Source organism: Mercenaria mercenaria, chromosome 9, assembly GCF_021730395.1.
Source record: "Mercenaria mercenaria strain notata chromosome 9, MADL_Memer_1, whole genome shotgun sequence".
NCBI classification, from domain to species: domain Eukaryota; kingdom Metazoa; phylum Mollusca; class Bivalvia; order Venerida; family Veneridae; genus Mercenaria; species Mercenaria mercenaria.
In genome coordinates this window covers 16,440,839-16,458,753 of record NC_069369.1, presented here as the reverse complement: position 1 = coordinate 16,458,753, position 17,915 = coordinate 16,440,839, and the positions used below count along the sequence as shown (strand labels likewise).

The 17,915-nt window shown below is 36.6% G+C and overlaps 1 protein-coding gene across 1 annotated transcript in view; it reads right to left on the bottom strand.

Moving 5' to 3' along the window:
• The window catches only part of LOC123546576 (uncharacterized), a 47,487-nt gene that overhangs the window by 9,893 nt on the left and 19,679 nt on the right, over positions 1–17,915 (bottom strand). The window contains exons 3-4 of the mRNA XM_045332985.2: positions 11,528–11,961; positions 8,725–8,893 (exon numbers count right to left, since the gene is read on the bottom strand). Coding sequence (XP_045188920.2) covers positions 8,725–8,893; positions 11,528–11,961 — 603 coding nt within the window. The remainder of the gene's footprint in view (positions 1–8,724; positions 8,894–11,527; positions 11,962–17,915) is intronic.

The window sequence follows — 17,915 nt, the reverse complement described above, 5'->3', positions numbered from 1 at the left end:
ATCACCACCAAGAGAGAAAAATTATCAGTGTCCGAGACAAGTCGAAATAAACTGTTTTCGTTATATACCTATATAAAATCTTTAAAAAGACCGCTTTTATTTCACTAGTAAGTACGAATAAGCAGAAAACAAATTTCGTATACTATATCACGCGTCACGAGCATTCTAAATTCTGACACTGAAGTTATTTTTGTATTCATTTTAAACACTTCATTACGTTTTCGATCTGTATTTCTGATAATAATGTACGATGGGCGTTCAATATGTAATGTTACTTCGTATGTAGTACCGTAACCGCTGGTTATTTTTAGATGCAGTTTTCGGCACATTATAGAGCAATTTATTGGGAACACAATGCTATATAAATTATAAAAATCGGCAGGTTCAAAGTAACAAGAGCTCGTCGAACACGAAATGCCCCCCTTGATGCATTCAGTAATTGCACAAGGAACAGAAATTATTTGCTCACTGTAAACAAAAGTTCTACAGTTCTGGTTCAATGTGACCTTGAACTTTAACCTATTGACCTCAAAATCAACAGGGTCATCTGCTGGTCATGATCAACCTCCCTATTACGTTTCGTGATCATAGGCCCAAGCATTCTCAAGGTATCGTCCAGAAAGTGTTTAACTGTTCCAGGTCAATGTGACCTTGACCTTTGTCCTACTGACCTCAAAATCAATAGGGGTCATGTACTGGTCATGACCAATCTCCCTATCAAGTTTCATGATCCTAGGCCTAAGCGTTCTCAAGTAATTGTCTGAAAACTTTTAAATGTTCCGGGTCATTGTAACCTTGACCTTTGACCTACTAACCTGAAAATCAATAGGGGTCATCTGCTGGTCATGATAAACCTCTCTATCATCTTTCATGACCCTTGGCCCAAGCGTTCTCAAGTTATCGTGCAGAAACCATTTAACTGTTCCTGGCCAATGTGACCTTGAACTTTAACCTAATGACCTCAAAATCAATAGGAGTCATCTGCTAATCATGACCAATCTCCCTATCCATTTTCCTGAGCCTAGGCCCAAGCGTTCTTGAGTTATCGCCCGGAATCAGTTTTACTGTTCCTGGTCACTCTGACCTTGACCTTTGACCTACTAACCTCAAAATTAATCTGCTGGTGATGACCAACCTCCCTATCAACTTTCATGATCCTAGGCCCAAGCGTTCTTGAGTAACCAACCGGAAACCGTTTAACTGTTCAGAGTCACTGTGACCTTGACCTTTGACATACAGATCTCAAAATCAGTAGGAGTCATCTGCTGGTGATGTCCAACCTTTCTATCAACTTTCATGATCCTAGGCCAAAGCGTTCTTGAGTTATCATCCGGAAACGGATTGGTCTACATACCGACCGACCGACAGACCGACATCTGCAAAACAATATACCCCTCCTTCGAAAAGGGGTGGGGAATAAAAATATTATCATTTGAGTGAGGTGTACTCAGGTATACTGGACCATAATTATAATTTAGATTTATCCTGGGCATCCAGAGTCTTAGAAAAATAGAATAACTTGTAAAATCACAAAATTCTATCATTTTTCTACGAGGTACAACAATTTGTAATGAGTTTGCGTTTGTTTTAAACTATTTATTGCATTTTTAATTTTACAACACAACTAAAAAATCTAAACTCGAGGTTGATTCCATCTGGAACGGGTGTTGAGAGCGATTAATCAAAGTTCTAAGAACTAGTTTCAACTTAAGATACAAGAATTTTTGAAATGATGATTATCGCGCCTAACAAAATTGCAGAGGCTTATTGTACTCAACTTATAATTTTTAGAGTAAAAATATACACACTCAATTTAATACTGTTATAAACTTTTTTATTTTAGTTTTCAAATGTTTTTTGTGAAGATCATGCTTTGTTTTATCTTTTTAAACTTAAACTAGTTGTTGAATAGTAGAATCAAGGAATTGCATATTACAATCTCAATATTTTGGACATAAAATTGTCCAGTATACCCGAGTACACCTCACTCAAATGATTATATCTTTACTTTCAATCTACCGATTTTTATAATTTATATAAAATTGTGTTCCCAATAAATTGCTCTATAATGTGCCAAAAACCGCATCTAACAATAACAGGCGGTTACGGAACTACATACGGAGTAACATTACATAAAACAAGAGCTGTCACTAATGGTGACAAATGCCCCCGCAGCACCTTGACCTTTGACCTGGTGACCTTGACCTTTGACATGGTGACCCCCAAAGTCAGTAGGGGCGGTGTTCTCGTAAAGTACTATCAGCATGTAAAGTTTGAAGGTCCTGGGTGAAGTGGTTAGAGAGTAAAGTGCCTTCATGCAAAAAGTTAATGTTGGCCCCTGTGACCTTGACCTTTGACCTGGTGACCCCAAAGACAAAACGAGTGGTGTACTCAATAAGTGCTATCAGCATGTGAAGTTTGAAGGTCCTGGGTGCAGTGGTTCACGAGTAAAGTGCCTTCATGCAAAAAGTTAATGTTGGCCCCTGTGACCTTGACCTTTAATCTGGTGACCCCAAAGTCAGTAGAGGTGGTGTATCTAATAAGCATTATCAGCATGTGAAGTTTGAAGGTCGTGGGTGCAGTGGTTCGCAAGTAAAGTGCCTTCATGCAAAAAGTTAACGTTGGCCCCTGTGACCTTGACCTTTGACTTGTTGACCCCAAAGTCAGTAGGGGTGGTGTACTTAATAAGTACTATCAGCATGTGAAGTTTGAAGGTCCTGGGTGCAGTGGTTCGCGAGTAAAGTGCCTTCATGCAAAAAGTTAACGTTGGCCCCTGTGACCTTGACCTTTAATCTGGTGACCCCAAAGTCAGTAGGGGTAGTGTATTTAATAAGTACTATCAGCATGTGAAGTTTGACGGTCCTGGGTGAAGTGGTTCGCGAGTAAAAGGCCTTTATGCAAAAAGTTAATGTTGGCCCCTGTGACATTGACCTTTGACCTGTTGACCCCAAAGTCAGTAGGGGTGGTATACTCAATAAGTACTATCAGCATGTGAAGTTTGAAGGTCCTGGGTGCAGTGGTTCACGAGTAAAGTGCCTTCATGCAAAAAGTTAAGGTTGTGACGAACGAACGAACTAACTAACGAACTAACGAACGAACGGACGGACAGTTGAAAACTAATATGCCTCCCTTCGGGGGCATAAAAAATCATAATCAAGTTTAATCAAAAGAATCATGAGAAAATTTAGTTGAAATTTTCTGTCAAAATACACCTATAAATTGGAGGTACCATCCATGTTGTACCACAGGAAAGTGGTCTCGGTTTTTCCTTACGGCCAATAATAAAAAAGTTACTAAATAAGCTATTTATAGTAACATAAAAGGGAAGTAATTAAAAAAAAATTATTGTAAGTGAACAAAAGAAGGATCTGCCAAATAAAAACAAGAGCACTGCAATGCAACGCAAATGCAGAGCAATATACACACAAAACAAAGTCATATGGCCTTTGACCCCTAAGTGTGACCTTGACCTTAAAGTGAGCCATCCGAAACATGCGTTCTGCACATCGTTTCGATGAGGTGAACATTTATGTCAGGTTTCTTTGAAATCCTTCAAGGGGTTCAAGAGTTACAGAGCGGAAGGGAAATTGCTAACCAACAGACAGACAGACAGACTGACGGACACCGAGACGATAACATAAAACGTCTCTTAGGGCGTATAAAAAGAAATCGAGATCTTATGGTGATACATGTTGTGTGCAAGTTTGGTTACAATCAAATCATAAATGAAGCTGCTATTGTGCAGACAGAGTCAAAATAGCTAATTTTGGCCCTTTCAGGGGCCATAACTCTGGAACCCATTATGAGATCTGGCCAGTTCAAGAAAGAAACCAAGATCTTATGGTGACACAAGTTTTTGTGCAAGTTTGATTAAATTCAAATCATAAATGAAGCTGCTATTGTGCAGACAAGGTCAAAATAGCTAATTCTGGCCCTATCAGGGGCCATAACTCTGGAACCCATAAAGGAATCTGGCCAGTTCAAGAAAGGAATCAAGATCTTGTGGTGACACAAGTTGTGTGCAAGCTTGGTTAAAATCAAATCATAAATGAAGCTGCTATTGCGCAGACAAGGTCAAAATAGCTAATTTTGGCCCTTTCAGGGGCCATAACTCTGAAACCCATTATGGGATCTGGCCGGTTCAAGAAAGGAACCAAGATCTTATGGTGACACAAGTTTTGTGCAAGTTTGATTAAATTCAAATCATAAATGAAGCTGCTATTGTGCAGACAAGGTCAAAATAGCTAATTTTGGCCCTTTCAGGGACCATAACTCTGGAACCCATAATGGGATCTAGCCAGTTCAAGAAAGGAGACAAGATCTTATGGTGATACAAGTTGTGTGCAAGTTTGGTAAAAATCAAATCATAAATAAAGCTGCTATTGTGCAGACAATGTCAAAATAGCTAATTTTGACCCTTTCAGGGGCCATAACTCTGGAACGCATAATTGGATCTGGCCAGTTCAAGAAAGGTATCAAGATCTTATGGTGATACAAGTTGTGTGCAAGTTTCGTTAAAACAAAATCATAAATGAAACCACTATCGTGCAGACAAGAAATTGTGGACGGACGACGGACGAAGGGCGATCACAAAAGCTCACCCTGTCACTACGTGACAGGTGAGCTAAAAATGTGTTATTTATTACGTTTTATTGAAATTTTGTAGTTATCTCCATTTAATACAAAAGTGTTTAAAAAGTTGATAATTTCTTTTGATTTCAATGTAAGGACATCGGACATTTTTATATTTTTATAACAAAAAAAAACAACATGACTTTATTGACATTTACTCCTTCACATTTCTATTGAAATGTGAACAATTATCATTTTTCCGTTTTATACGTGTGTTGCAAAAATGGTGCTTGGTCACGGTGGGGAAAGTGTTCAAAATTGAAAAAGAAAAACTACATAGAGGGTGTGAGTATGTTACTGTTACATAAAATATTTTTACAATTATTGTATGTGTTTCCGAATCCTTACATACCGTTTTGTAAATATTTCAAACATACAAAACACTATAGTATATATATCGAACAAAATGTAAAAATACCCGGACGTCACAAGCACTAACACCGACACCCACAGAAGTACCCCCAACATCACCGGAACTAACCCCGACGTTGCCATCACTTATCCCAACCCCGATGCAACTGGCAGAACTATCCAACCTTTTTTCTGTGTAAATTGCAAACGCAAGATTTGCATAATACTGAAGTCACATCCACATTAAAGTCGATACTAGCTAGATAGGTTATGTGCCATTGACAGTGTTCTCCTACCATTATATGTTGTTTTATTCATTTTTGCAGTGGAGTAATACAAAGCACATTTATCTATTTTAAGTGCATGTTTATAGTATACAAGTACGAAAGTTGCTTCAAGATGCAGCAAAAGGAAACTCCGCGCCAAAAAAGCAGTGTATGTAGTATTGATAGAAAGATGATATATCGATACTGATGTCTTAGTTCTAGACCCTTGGCAAACAGACATTCTGATGGGGTTTCATGAATGTTGTAGAAAAAAACATTGTCTTTGTAGTGTGTTTTTGTACTTAGTGACCTTATTATTGACTGATCATGACCCATATCTAAGTTTCGGTATATGAAATGAAATGTATTGCACACACAATATTGTGCTTAAATTCAGACTTACGTAGTTGTTCATCCGAAATGACTGACTTTCAAGGCTCATATGTATGTTAAGTAGAAGGTATGTACCCCAATTTTGGCGGGTGTACATAGATTATATTGTTTACGTTAACGTCACTTCTTTGATTCCATATACCGTTATTTATCTTATGTATTTGTTAGCCAGAATAATTATAAAATATGTAATCTAAGACTGTAACTTGATAAAGGCCCTTGGCCGAAACGTTGTCGCAATAGTAGAGTGATAATAAAAAAGCAATGAAAAACAATCCCTATGGATAATACAGAAATAATTGTATAACACTTACTTATTTACAGTACCAACAAGGAGCTGCGTTCAATAAACGCTTGATGCCCCCGGTGGCATCCTTGTCGATACAAAGCAACCTAAGTCGAAAACGAGATCAAGGTCAAGGTCAATCTGAGGTCATTGATGTTTGAAGATGAGGAATGGTCACAGGTAACATTTGTATTAGTATCAATTCATTCTTGTAAGCGGTATTGATGCTAGACGAAACGGTCCCATTTGGTTAACCAAGAGATGGCCAATATAAAGCAACCAAAGTCCAAAATGAGGTCAAGGTCAAGGTCAAACTGAGGTCAGGTGATGGCTGAAGATGAGGAATGGTCACAGGTTACATCTGCATTAGTATCAAGTCATTCTAGTAAGGGGTATTGATGCTAGACGAAACGGTCCCATTTGGTTAACCTCGTACGGACGGACGGACGGACGAACGAACGGATGAACGGATGGACAGGACAATCACTATATGCCTCCCGCATCAGTAGATGCCGAGAGCATAATAAAAATAACACAATAGAAAGGTTTAAGAATTAGAATAAACTTTACAAAGCAGTATCTGTAATTTCGTTGGAATAAAAGGCATATCCCCTATCATATAAAATAAATATGGCAAATAACAATGCCTACAATATATTAAATCGATATCTAAAATAAAATAAAACATAAAGTAACCTTCTTTCTGGCGCATTCATCAAACTGAAAACAAAAGGAATTTTCAAAGTGATGTCAGACACAAATATTGCTTTTTTCTGCTCTTTGATATTTTTCCTGCTACTTTTTTCTAGTGAAACTTATTTTTCTCGTTTGTGTTGTTTAATATGATGCCATTATTATTGACTAGATTTAACTTTAAAAATAAACAATTTAAATTTTGTAAATCGAAAGGAAAAAATCTTCATTTACACAAAAGCTGGCTGTCCAGGTTCTATGTTTTCTTCAATACATATAGTGTATGAATGTTCTGTCACGGATGACTCTACATTCCGTGACGGGTCTTTTGTCACGGATTTTTCATGTTCGCTTATGATCGGTTCCGTCACGGAAGAATCTAATATCCGTGACGCCTCTCTTGCCACGGTCGTCACGGGTTTTAGTAGATCTGACACAAAAAGCTATCACAAATGGGCGCGAAGAATAACTCACACTATAAAACCCGTCAGTATTGTACATGTGTACTGCATGAGTCAATACAGTATAACAATAGATTTATAGAAAACAGGCTATGATCAATGCATCAGTTGCCATGGGAACTCGGGTGAAAAGAACTGAAATACAGTTGTGTGACCAAAAGTTTTGTTCCACTTTTATTTTTTGCTTTTCAGTTATTTTTAAAAATGTTAATAAAACTGACAATCTGCATTTTAAAAGTTTATTTACTGTTTAACAACATTTTATAATAGACATACCTTAAATGCATATATGCTTATTTCACTGAAAATACACATTGCACATTTTACAGAAAATATGACGCTTAGTCGCAAATTGCTAGAATTTCAACAGAACAAATATATAATAAAATTACATTGTAGATCTTTTTGTGACAGTTTGATAGGAATATAACATATTGTTGAGTATTTGAAGCCACTTTATCAAATTATCTGTTATTAAAATCATGAAATAGCATTTAAATTTAGACAAACTCCCTAGAATTTGTCCAATGTCCTTTCTAGTTTTAAATTTGCATTTGATAAATACTGGGATATTTCCCAAAGGCAAGTTTTAAAACAGCGTGTAGCTTCGAAATTATTTTATTTTCAATACATCTTTGTTGAGCAACCGAGATAGACAAATGGGGTAATAATAATCTTATAAGCTGTCATTTCTAATGAATTTCGGCAAAATATGGTGTCAATGTTTGACACCTTTAATACAATAATGCTTATATTCATATCATTCCTTAGGCAAAATGTGATTAATAGATTTATACTTATGCTAAAATAACGCTATCTTGGCTGGGCAACCAGGATAGAAAAATAGAAAAATCGGAGATCAAAAATACTTCGAGTGAAAAAAAAACTGACGTGTATTAAATCCATCAACTGATCAAAATCTGATTAACCACCTTTAAATATCACCAAAAAAATGCTATTTTCGTTAGGGCATGAAATGGGTGGTATTTTGTTCTTATAGTCACTTTCTTCCATTCATTACGTTTCCCCCTACTTTGTAAGTTCTAGACATTTTAGTGTATTTTGTAACTTTTCAAAAATTGATTAAGTGGCAAAATGAGTAATTTACAATGTGCAATAAGGCAATGCCTCAATCGGGAATCGTTACAGTCCACTAGCTTGCCCAGAAATATGCGTTTGTATCCATTTAAAGATAGATTTTTGAAATATAAAAACAATATTGTACATATTTGTACTGATGTGCAAGACGCTGCGGTTCAGACAAGTTATGTGGACGCTTATGACGCTCAAGGAAAAAGCGTATTCTTCCAAAACAATCCGAGGTCAAATGCTCTGTGCACGTGCCGGAAGACCGTATTTTTAATTCGATATTATATCTCATTCGGTATATATCGCATGTTACCGTAGAGGGATCGATCGCGACGCAAATCGGTAGGATCGATTCTCTATAATATCTTACTTTGTGCTGAACGTCTGTTATTTTAGAAACAACATATTATTCTGATCATACGCTAAATTCAAAGAAGTACTTTTAGTTTTCTATAAGACATCGGTGAAATAGCAAATGTTAGATGGCTAGAGGATATATATCCTGCTAGTTAAATGTCTGTAAAAATATTATCACAATTATCATTAAACTAACCATTTGTTTGCCAGTGTGTCAGTTTCGCTATAATTGCTGTCTCATCCTGTACCGGAAGTTGCAGGTTCCGTATAAACTGGTGCATTAGCTGGAATGAGTTTTGATACTTAATGATGTCCCACTCAGAAAAGTTGCAATGAGCCCAAGGATTCCGAATATCTGCACGTACCTATAAAATATATTTTGCAGTATAGTTTACATGTGCAACTCACATGACATAAACAACTACCTTTGCCTAGAAAAGTCTGTTTCGTTCACTATTAGCAAAGATATGTGTAGCACACGAAACTATTTCGAGTGTACTTCATGGCAAAAATGCAAGGATTGAGTTCTTACATTCAAACCAGGAATTGAGAAGAATGATGCCATACAAAAATAAAAAATCAAGATTGTTCTTTGCAAAATTGCAAATTAGCACTGTTTCCCCGACCAGAACAAAGAAGTAGACCGAGTAAACATTGGTTTCATTTATACAAGGACCACTTTTCTATTAAACTCATCAAAAGACTGGATAAAATCCAAACATCAGTTTTGGAGCAGATCAGACATACTGATCATTTCAAATGCAAACAAATTCTACCAAACAATCTTTCCAACAGATTGGTAGCAAAGATTTCTACCAAGTTAAAGTTTTTATGTTACCAAAACAAAACTGGTAAATTTCCATGACACAGAACCGCATTAAGTTTTCTAGACAAACATTCTAACAATGATATGATGATCAAGTTGAAAAAGTGGCCTCTAAGTTTTCTAGGATTTGACCTAATGGCACTGTTTTTTCCCAAGTGACCCAGCTACAAATTGATCCTATATGTCAAACAAACAAACATTCCAACCAAGTCTCTGAGTTTTTTTGTTTGTTTAACATCGCGTCGACACTCATATAGCTCATATAGTGATTTTCGAGCTTTGATGGTGGTGGAAGACTCCATGGTTTCCTTGCATTATTTCATCACCTATGGATACCTGGGTAGAACCACCGATCTTCCGTAAGCCAGCTGGATGGCTTCCTAGCATAAAGAATCTAACGCCCTAAGTAAGGCTCTAACCTACATTGGTGAGGGACAAGTGATTCAAAGTCTTAACCACTCGACCACGGATGTCCAAGTCTAATAAAGATCCGGTAGAAAATGTGGCATTTTGAGTGTTAACAATGTCCTTCTATAAACTGACGTAGTGACCTAGTTTTTGACCTTTATAACACAGTTTTCAACTTGACCTAGGTTCCACAGAGACAAACATTCTGACTACGTTTTATGAAGATCAAGTAGAAAATGTGGCCTCTATTGTCTGAACACTGTTTTTCTAGAATGATCAAGTGACCTTGTTTTAGAAACGAGTTTTTAACTAAAGTTTGAACTTTACCTAGGTATAAATATAAACATTCTGAGAAAGTTTTCAGATCAAACCCAAAAATGTGGTCTCCAGAATGTTTGTAAGGTCTTTCCTTGATTTGACCTTGTAATCTAGTTTTTGATCTCATGTAACTTAGTTTTGTACTTTACTTAGAATTCAAACAGACTAACATTCCGACAAAGCTTTATGAAGATCTATCAGAAACTGAAGCCTTTAGAAATTAAACAAAGTGTTCTATGCTTTGACCTAGTGACCCAGGTTTTGGCCTATGGCAGTTTTAAATTTAAGCTAGATTTTATAGAGACAAACATTCTGACAATGTTTTATTAAGAATATCAATCAAACAGAAAAGAGGGTTTACAAGGTTTTTCTATGATTTAACCTAATGACCTAGGTTTTCGCCTGTGGTAACCAAATTTTAGCCTTGATCTATTTTTTTGCAGAAAAACATTCTGAGAAAGTTTTAAGAAGATCAAACAGAAAATGTGGCCTCTAAAATGTTTTCATTTTTTCTATTACTTGACTCAGTGACTTAGTTTTTAAATTGAAATGACCCAAGTTTTTAAGATATCTTAGATTTTATAGAAACAAAAATTCTGACAAAACTTCATAACAATGAGGCCTCTAGAGTGTTAACAAGGTTGTCCTGTCATTTGACCTAATGACCTAGCTTTTGATCCCAAATGACCCATTAACAAGGTCGTCCGAGATTTTGAGGATAATGTTCGGACCAAATTTCATAAAGATTGCGTTAAAATTGTGACCATTAGAGCATTAGCAGCAAAATTTTTGAAGACACACAACGGACACAGAGAGATCACAATAGCTCATATTGGGCACTTTGTGCTCAGCTGAGCTAAATATCTAAGTGCCGTCAATGAAAAAGATAAAGTGTAAAGAAATTTCTGCATACATGAACCTGTGTATAATGATAAAAGATCCATAACTCGGTGAACAAGTTCGTCATACATGCGCAACTTGGCTTGCTACTGACCACTCCTATGAAATGACATGCAAATTTAACCAATAGTTTGGGAGTACTCAGGACAAGTATTATTTTTAAAAAATACCTTTAAGGAGCATTACTCGGCAAAAAACATGATCCGAGCCAAACGTGCTTGAAATATATAATATGCACAGCCAGACTTTGTACAAATTACTGTTGTGAATGTCTATAGACATTCGGCATGAGTTTAAGAGGAAGCATGGAAAAGCAAAATGCTGACAGGCAGAGGAACGAACGGACGGCGAAAACAAAAACATTGTCTCCTATGAAATGGGGAGGCATACTTAGCAATTTACTAGCTTTATGTAGTCATGTATAAGAGTCCCTCTAAAATTTGTATGTATGCGTGTTCAATCGAGTCTATTTCTGAGAAGTAGTCAGTTGAGCAAATCCATTATCCGGTTTCTAGTTTAATTCAACAATAGCCGAATTGAGTAATACCTTTTCAGCTGTTTGCTTTGGTAAAGCAGGGAATTTATCAATATTGATAATGATTCCCAGTAGTGCCGACGAGTCACACGTATCATCAAACCCGGCATAGTGGGCCATACTGGTTATCATAAACAGCTTCGTTAGGTCCACATCGCTAGTTACATTGTAGTTATATTTCTGTACATCTTTCTTCCCTTTCACCTTTGGTATAGCACTGTTGTTGTTAATTGCCTCATAGTTGAGCTCTTTGTTTGTAGGTTTATATCGTTTTAGATATTTGGCGTATGCTTGTTTGTCAATCTGGTCTATGCGTTTCAAAGTGCTGTACAATTTGCTCACAACGGGAGGAATGTACTGTCTTAAGGCGGGAGATATGATGCTGTGCAGACATATTCCAACAATAAGCCATCGCTTCTGATCGTCTTCTATGTCGGGTTTTACAACTGGAATATATAACGGAAGAAATCTATGACATGGTCGAAGTACATAGCAGTGTCATTGTGTTTAATGTGCAATAATGTTTTATTCAATTTGTCTGAAAATGTGTGTAATGAAAACAAAGAACAAGAGATCACAGAGTGATCTTGGCGCCCACCAATGTGCCATTTTTGAGTGTTCCAAATTTCAAAACTTACTGACTAGCTCAAGGTCAAATTTCATTTCCGTACACAACACAAATCTATGCAAGTGGTCCAAATTTGAAGGCTGTAGCTTGAGAAATGTAAAAGTAGGTCACTAGGTCAAAATCAAGGTCAAATTTTACTTTGGAATACAAACTATGCATGTGGTCCAAATTTGAAGCCTGTATCTTCAAAAATGTGAAAGTAGGTTACTAGGTCAATGTAAAGGTCAAAGTTTGTTTCGGTACACAAAACTATGCATGTGGTCCAAACCTGAAGGCTGTAGCTTGAGAAATGTAAAAGTAGGTCACTAGGTCAAAATCAAGGTCAAATTTTATTTCGGAATACAAAACTATGCATGTGGTCCAAATTTGAAGCCTGTACCTTAAAAATGTGAAAGTAGGTCACTAGGTCAATGTAAAGGTCAAAGGTCATTTCAGTACACAAAACTATGCAAGTGGTCCAAATTTGAAGGCTGTAGCTTGAGAAATGTAAAAGTAGGTCACTAGGTCAAAATCAAGGTCAAATTTTATTTCAGAATACAGAACTATGCATGTGGTCCAAATTTGAAGCCTGTACCTTCAAAAATGTGAAAGTAGGTCACTAGGTCAATGTCAAGGTCAAAGTTTTTTTCGGTACACAAAACTATGCATGTAGTCCAAATTTGAAGGCTGTAGCTTGAGAAATGTGAAAGTAGGTCACTAGGTCAAAATCAATGTCAAATTTCATTTTGAAACAGGAAACTATGCATATGGTCCAAATTTGATGCCTGTACCTTCAAAAATGTGAAAGTAGGTCACTAGGTTAAAAATAAAGGTCAAAGTTTTTTCCAGTGCACAAAATTATGCATGTGGTCCAAATTTGAAGGCTGTAGCTACAGAAATGTGAAAGTAGGTCACTAGGTCAAAATCAAGGTCAACTCATGTCAAGGTTCATCTTGCCACTCAAAAATATACATGTGGTCCAAGTTTGAATGTTGTAGTTACTGTCAAGAACATTTTAAAAGCTTTTCCCTATATAAGTCTGTATGAACCATGTGACCCCGGGGCGGGGCCATATTTAACCCTAGGAGGATAATTTCAACAAACTTGGTAGAGAACCACTAGATGATGCTACATTACAAGTATCAAAGCCCTAGGCTTTGTGGTTTTGACAAGAAGATTTTCAAAGTTTTTCCCTATATAAGTCTATGTAAACCATATGACCCCCAGGGCGGGGCCATATTTGACCTTTGGGGTATAATTTGAACAATCTTAGTTGAAGACCACTAGATGATGTCACATACAAAATATCAAAGCCCTAGGCCCTGTGGTTTTGGACAAGAGGTTATTCAAAGTTTTTCCCTATATAAGTCTATATAAACCATGTGACCCCCAGGCGGGGCCATATTTGACCCCAGAAAAATAATTTGAATCATCTTGGTAGAGGACCACTAGATGATGCTTCATACCAAATATCAAAGCCCTACGCTCTGTGGTTTTGGACAAGAAGGTTTTCAAAGTTTTTCCCTATATAAATCTATATAAATTATAGAAATAAACAAAGGGCCATAACTCACTCATAAATTGTTGAACCAGTCTGTTTTTCAGGGGGACACAACTAGGGTACCAATACATCATTCTGACACAGTTTGGTCAAAATCCCTCCAGTAGTTTCTGAGGAGATGCGATAACGAGAAATTGTTAACGGACGGACGGACGGACGGACGGACGGAATGACGGACGGACGGACCACGGACGCAGAGTGATTTTAATAGCCCACCATCATCATGATGGTGGGCTAAAAATCTGATACTAGGTACCACATCGCGAGTGAACCTTGTACTTCAAGTTTACATACATTACACTAAAATACGGTGTGGTTTAACCAGGTTCCTGTATTCATCCATTCGATTAGCGGACGCCGCTGGTAAACGCACAATCCAATTCCCGCTGGGAATACGCTTAAAATGGGTTGTGCTACTTCCTGTGCTGGTGTTGCTTACCAGGATATACAATATAGAGGTAGGTGGGTGTTTATTTTCGTTGATAATGACACATTTATGTATGTTTTCGAGAAAAGCAAAACGCTATTCGGCACAAACAAAATAATAATAATAAAAAAACATATGTACTTATATTAATTCCGTCTGCTAGAATTTCTAGAATCATTTCAAGAAATAAAAGAATTTTCAAAATCGGCTTAAAATTAGGAACGTTAAGAGCATACAAATATTTTATCAAATGGTAGCAATTTTGTTTCAATGGCAACAAAAACCTAACGGCGGATTTATTAAATTTCTAGATACATATCTGAAATTTATTTACATATTAATGTAAAACTAGAACTATCACAGGAGTGGCAAATATCCTCACAGTTAGGACTGGGACGATTACTCGGTTAATCGGATCCGACTAGGTTACTAGGTGAAACCGGTTTCAATTTTGCAAAACCGGTAATCGCTCTCAAACAATAAACATCACAAGTCGTACTTTATCTTTATACATTTCTTTGACCAGCACATAGATCCACAGTATATTTCCGCTAAAACTGAACATATCAATAGTCTCCAGTTTGCATGTCGTGATATATTTAAAATAAAATACACCAAAATATGACTTATTAATTGTCACACTGCTTGCAAACGATAATGTCGGTAACTTTCTAATGAAGTCAGCTGCTGGAAGTACCTTGATATTGTGAGTCACAATACGGTCTTGTCACAGAAGAATGGCAACCATAAGAAAGACATGGCCACAAGAATGTGCAATTTAAATCGAACTTGACCAGTATTTTATGATGTTACACCTGTGTACCAAAATTTATCTAAATCTGTCAAGCCTTTTGTGAGTTATTGTCCGGCAACCATGAGTTTGACACATTTTAAGGGAATCGGGCCATAACTACATATAAAATTGGTGGTTTGTAGCCAAAGTCGAACTTTACCTGTATTTTATGATGTTACACCTGTGTACCAAAAGCATTTAAATCTGTCAAGAACTGTCACTGGAGTGTTTAATGACTCTTATGGTGGGTGAATATTGCGCAATAGCTTCAGTCTGTGTTAAAAAATATCAAATAAAAAGAGAGGTACAGATAAAGTGTATCAAAACACTATACAAGTATAATTCTAAGCAAAAAGAGGGCATACTTCAGGAAATATTGGTGCAAGAGTTATGCACCTTGTGTCATATGATGTGGGTGATGATGTGGAAAAACTACTTCAAGTTTGAAACAAATGCATTTCGTAATAACTGAGATACATTGTATAGTGAAAATGCATCAAAATTAACCTCAAGTTCTAAGTAAAAGGGGACATAATTCATGCAAAAATGGTGTTAGAGGTATGCACCTTGTGTCACATGATGTAGGTGATAAGGTGGAACCTCTATTTTAAGTTTGAATCAAATTCATTTTGTAATATCTGAAAAATGCATCAAAATTAACTTTAAGTTCTAAGTAAAAAGGGGCATAATTCATGAAAAATTGGTATCAGAGCACCTTGTGTCACATGATGTGGGTGGTAATGTGGAACATCTATTTTAAGTTTGAATCAAATCCATTTTGTAATATCTAAGATATAGTAAAAATGCATCAAAATTAACCTAAAATTCTAAGTAAAAAGGGGCATAATTCATGAAAAATTGGTGTCAGAGCACCTTGTGTCACATGATGTGGGTGGTAAGGTGGAACATCTATTTTAAGTTTGAATCAAATCCATTTTGTAATATCTGAGATATAGTAAAAATGCATCAAAATTAACCTTAAATTCTAAGTAAAAAGGGGCATAATTCATGAAAAATTGGTGTCAGAGCACCTTGTGTCACATGATGTGGGTGATAAGGTGAAACATCTGTTTTAAGTTCGAATCAAATCCATTTTGTAATATCTGAATTATAGTGAAAATGCATCACAATTAACCTTAAGTTCTAAGTAAAAGGGGGCATAATTCATAAAAAAATTGGTGTCAGAGTTATGCACCTTGTGTCATATAATGTGGGTGATAAGGTGGAACATCTATACATCTCGATACCTTTTATAATGAAAGAAATTACCATGTTTTACATCTTACACTCAAGAAACACATGAAATCAAACTATTTAAAAATTTATTTCATAAATGAAGAATTCAGCAGTGTGTAAATGACGTCGTAATCTCACTAACATGGCTGCTTCCATGATCAGCCATTTTCTTAAATTTCAACGGCTATATCTGTTTCATTAGTTATCCAATGTCGAAAAATTCTTTCAGCGTTCTGAAAGGCTTAAGGATGGCTTTCATATAAATCTAACTTATTTTCAGGCTTTCCTTGCCCTTTAGCACGAACAGTCAGAACAATATAGAATCTTGAAAAATGCCAGTCTCTTAACTCGTGTGCCTACGTTCCGGAACTGTGACGCTTCTAATGATTAAACACGTGCAATAAAGCCACGAATATTAGATAAAATTGAATAAATGTTGCTTTTGGGGAAAGATTTGGCAAAAAAAATCATCGGGAATGAGGTTGAGACCCGGGAATGGAAATGAAATTTTGTCAGTTATGTCCCTATTAGCAGGATTTGAAGCAAAAAGATGAGATATTCGCTACAGTATTACAGTTGATTTTTGATTTGTAATTAGAAGCGTCTACTGTCCTCAAACTAGAGCTGCTTTTGAGAAAAACGCATGTCTCCCACAACTGCCTAATCATCTAAATTGTAAGTCAGTCTTTACTTACACTTTACTCACTACCTTTGAAGAGTAAAAAGGCTCATTTAGGTAATTCAAGGGCCATAATTCCGAAGTGCCTCGGGCGATTTGGCTAGTTAATTAACTTAGCTGAGGAGTTATGGTTAAAAACATTTGGTTCCAGTTTGGTGAAGATTGGATGAGAACTGTTCAACTTAGAGCGCGGACAAGAGTTAAAAGGCCAATTTTCGGTAATTCAAGGGCCATAATTCCGAAAAACCTGGGCCAATTTGGCTACTTAACGAACTTGGCCAAAGACTTATGAACAAACACATTTTGTTCAAGTTTGGTGAAGATTGCACTTAGAGCGCACATAAAGTGCCCTAAAAGGACTCCTATACTACTAATGATTCCTTTTAGGTCCAAAGACGGTAATTGCATTTTTGCATGAATTATTTCCCTTTTTCGGTAATTCAAGGGCCATAATTCCGAAGTGTCTAGGCCGATTTGTCTAGTTATCAAACTTAGCCGAGGACTTATTGGCAAACACATTTTGTTCAAGTGTAGTGAAGATCGGATGAGAAATGTTCGACTTAGAGCGCGAACAAGAGTTAAAAGGCCGATTTTCGGTAATTCAAGGGCCATAATTCCGAAAAACCTGAGCCGATTTGGCTACTTAACGAACTTGGCCAAAGACTTATGAACAAACACATTTTGTTCAAGTTTGGTGAAGATTGCACTTAGAGCGCACATAAAGTGCCCTAAAAGGATTCCTATACTACTAATGATTCCTTTTAGGTCCAATGACGGTAATTGCATTTTTGCATGAATTATGTCCCCTTTTCGGTAATTCAAGGGTCATAATTCGAAGTGCCTAGGCCGATTTGTCTAGCTATCAAACTTAGCCGAGGATCTATTGGCAAACACATTTTGTTCAAGTGTGGTGAAGATCGGATGAGAAATGTTCGACTTAGAGTGCGGACAAGGTTTGTGACAGACAGACACACACAAAGACAGGAATAAATCAATATGTCTCCCACACCACTGAGGTCAGCATCTGGCTTTTTGTTGATTTCATATTTTTTACGCTTCGTGTCGCCGGAGTTTTTGTATTATTAGGGCCGAATCAT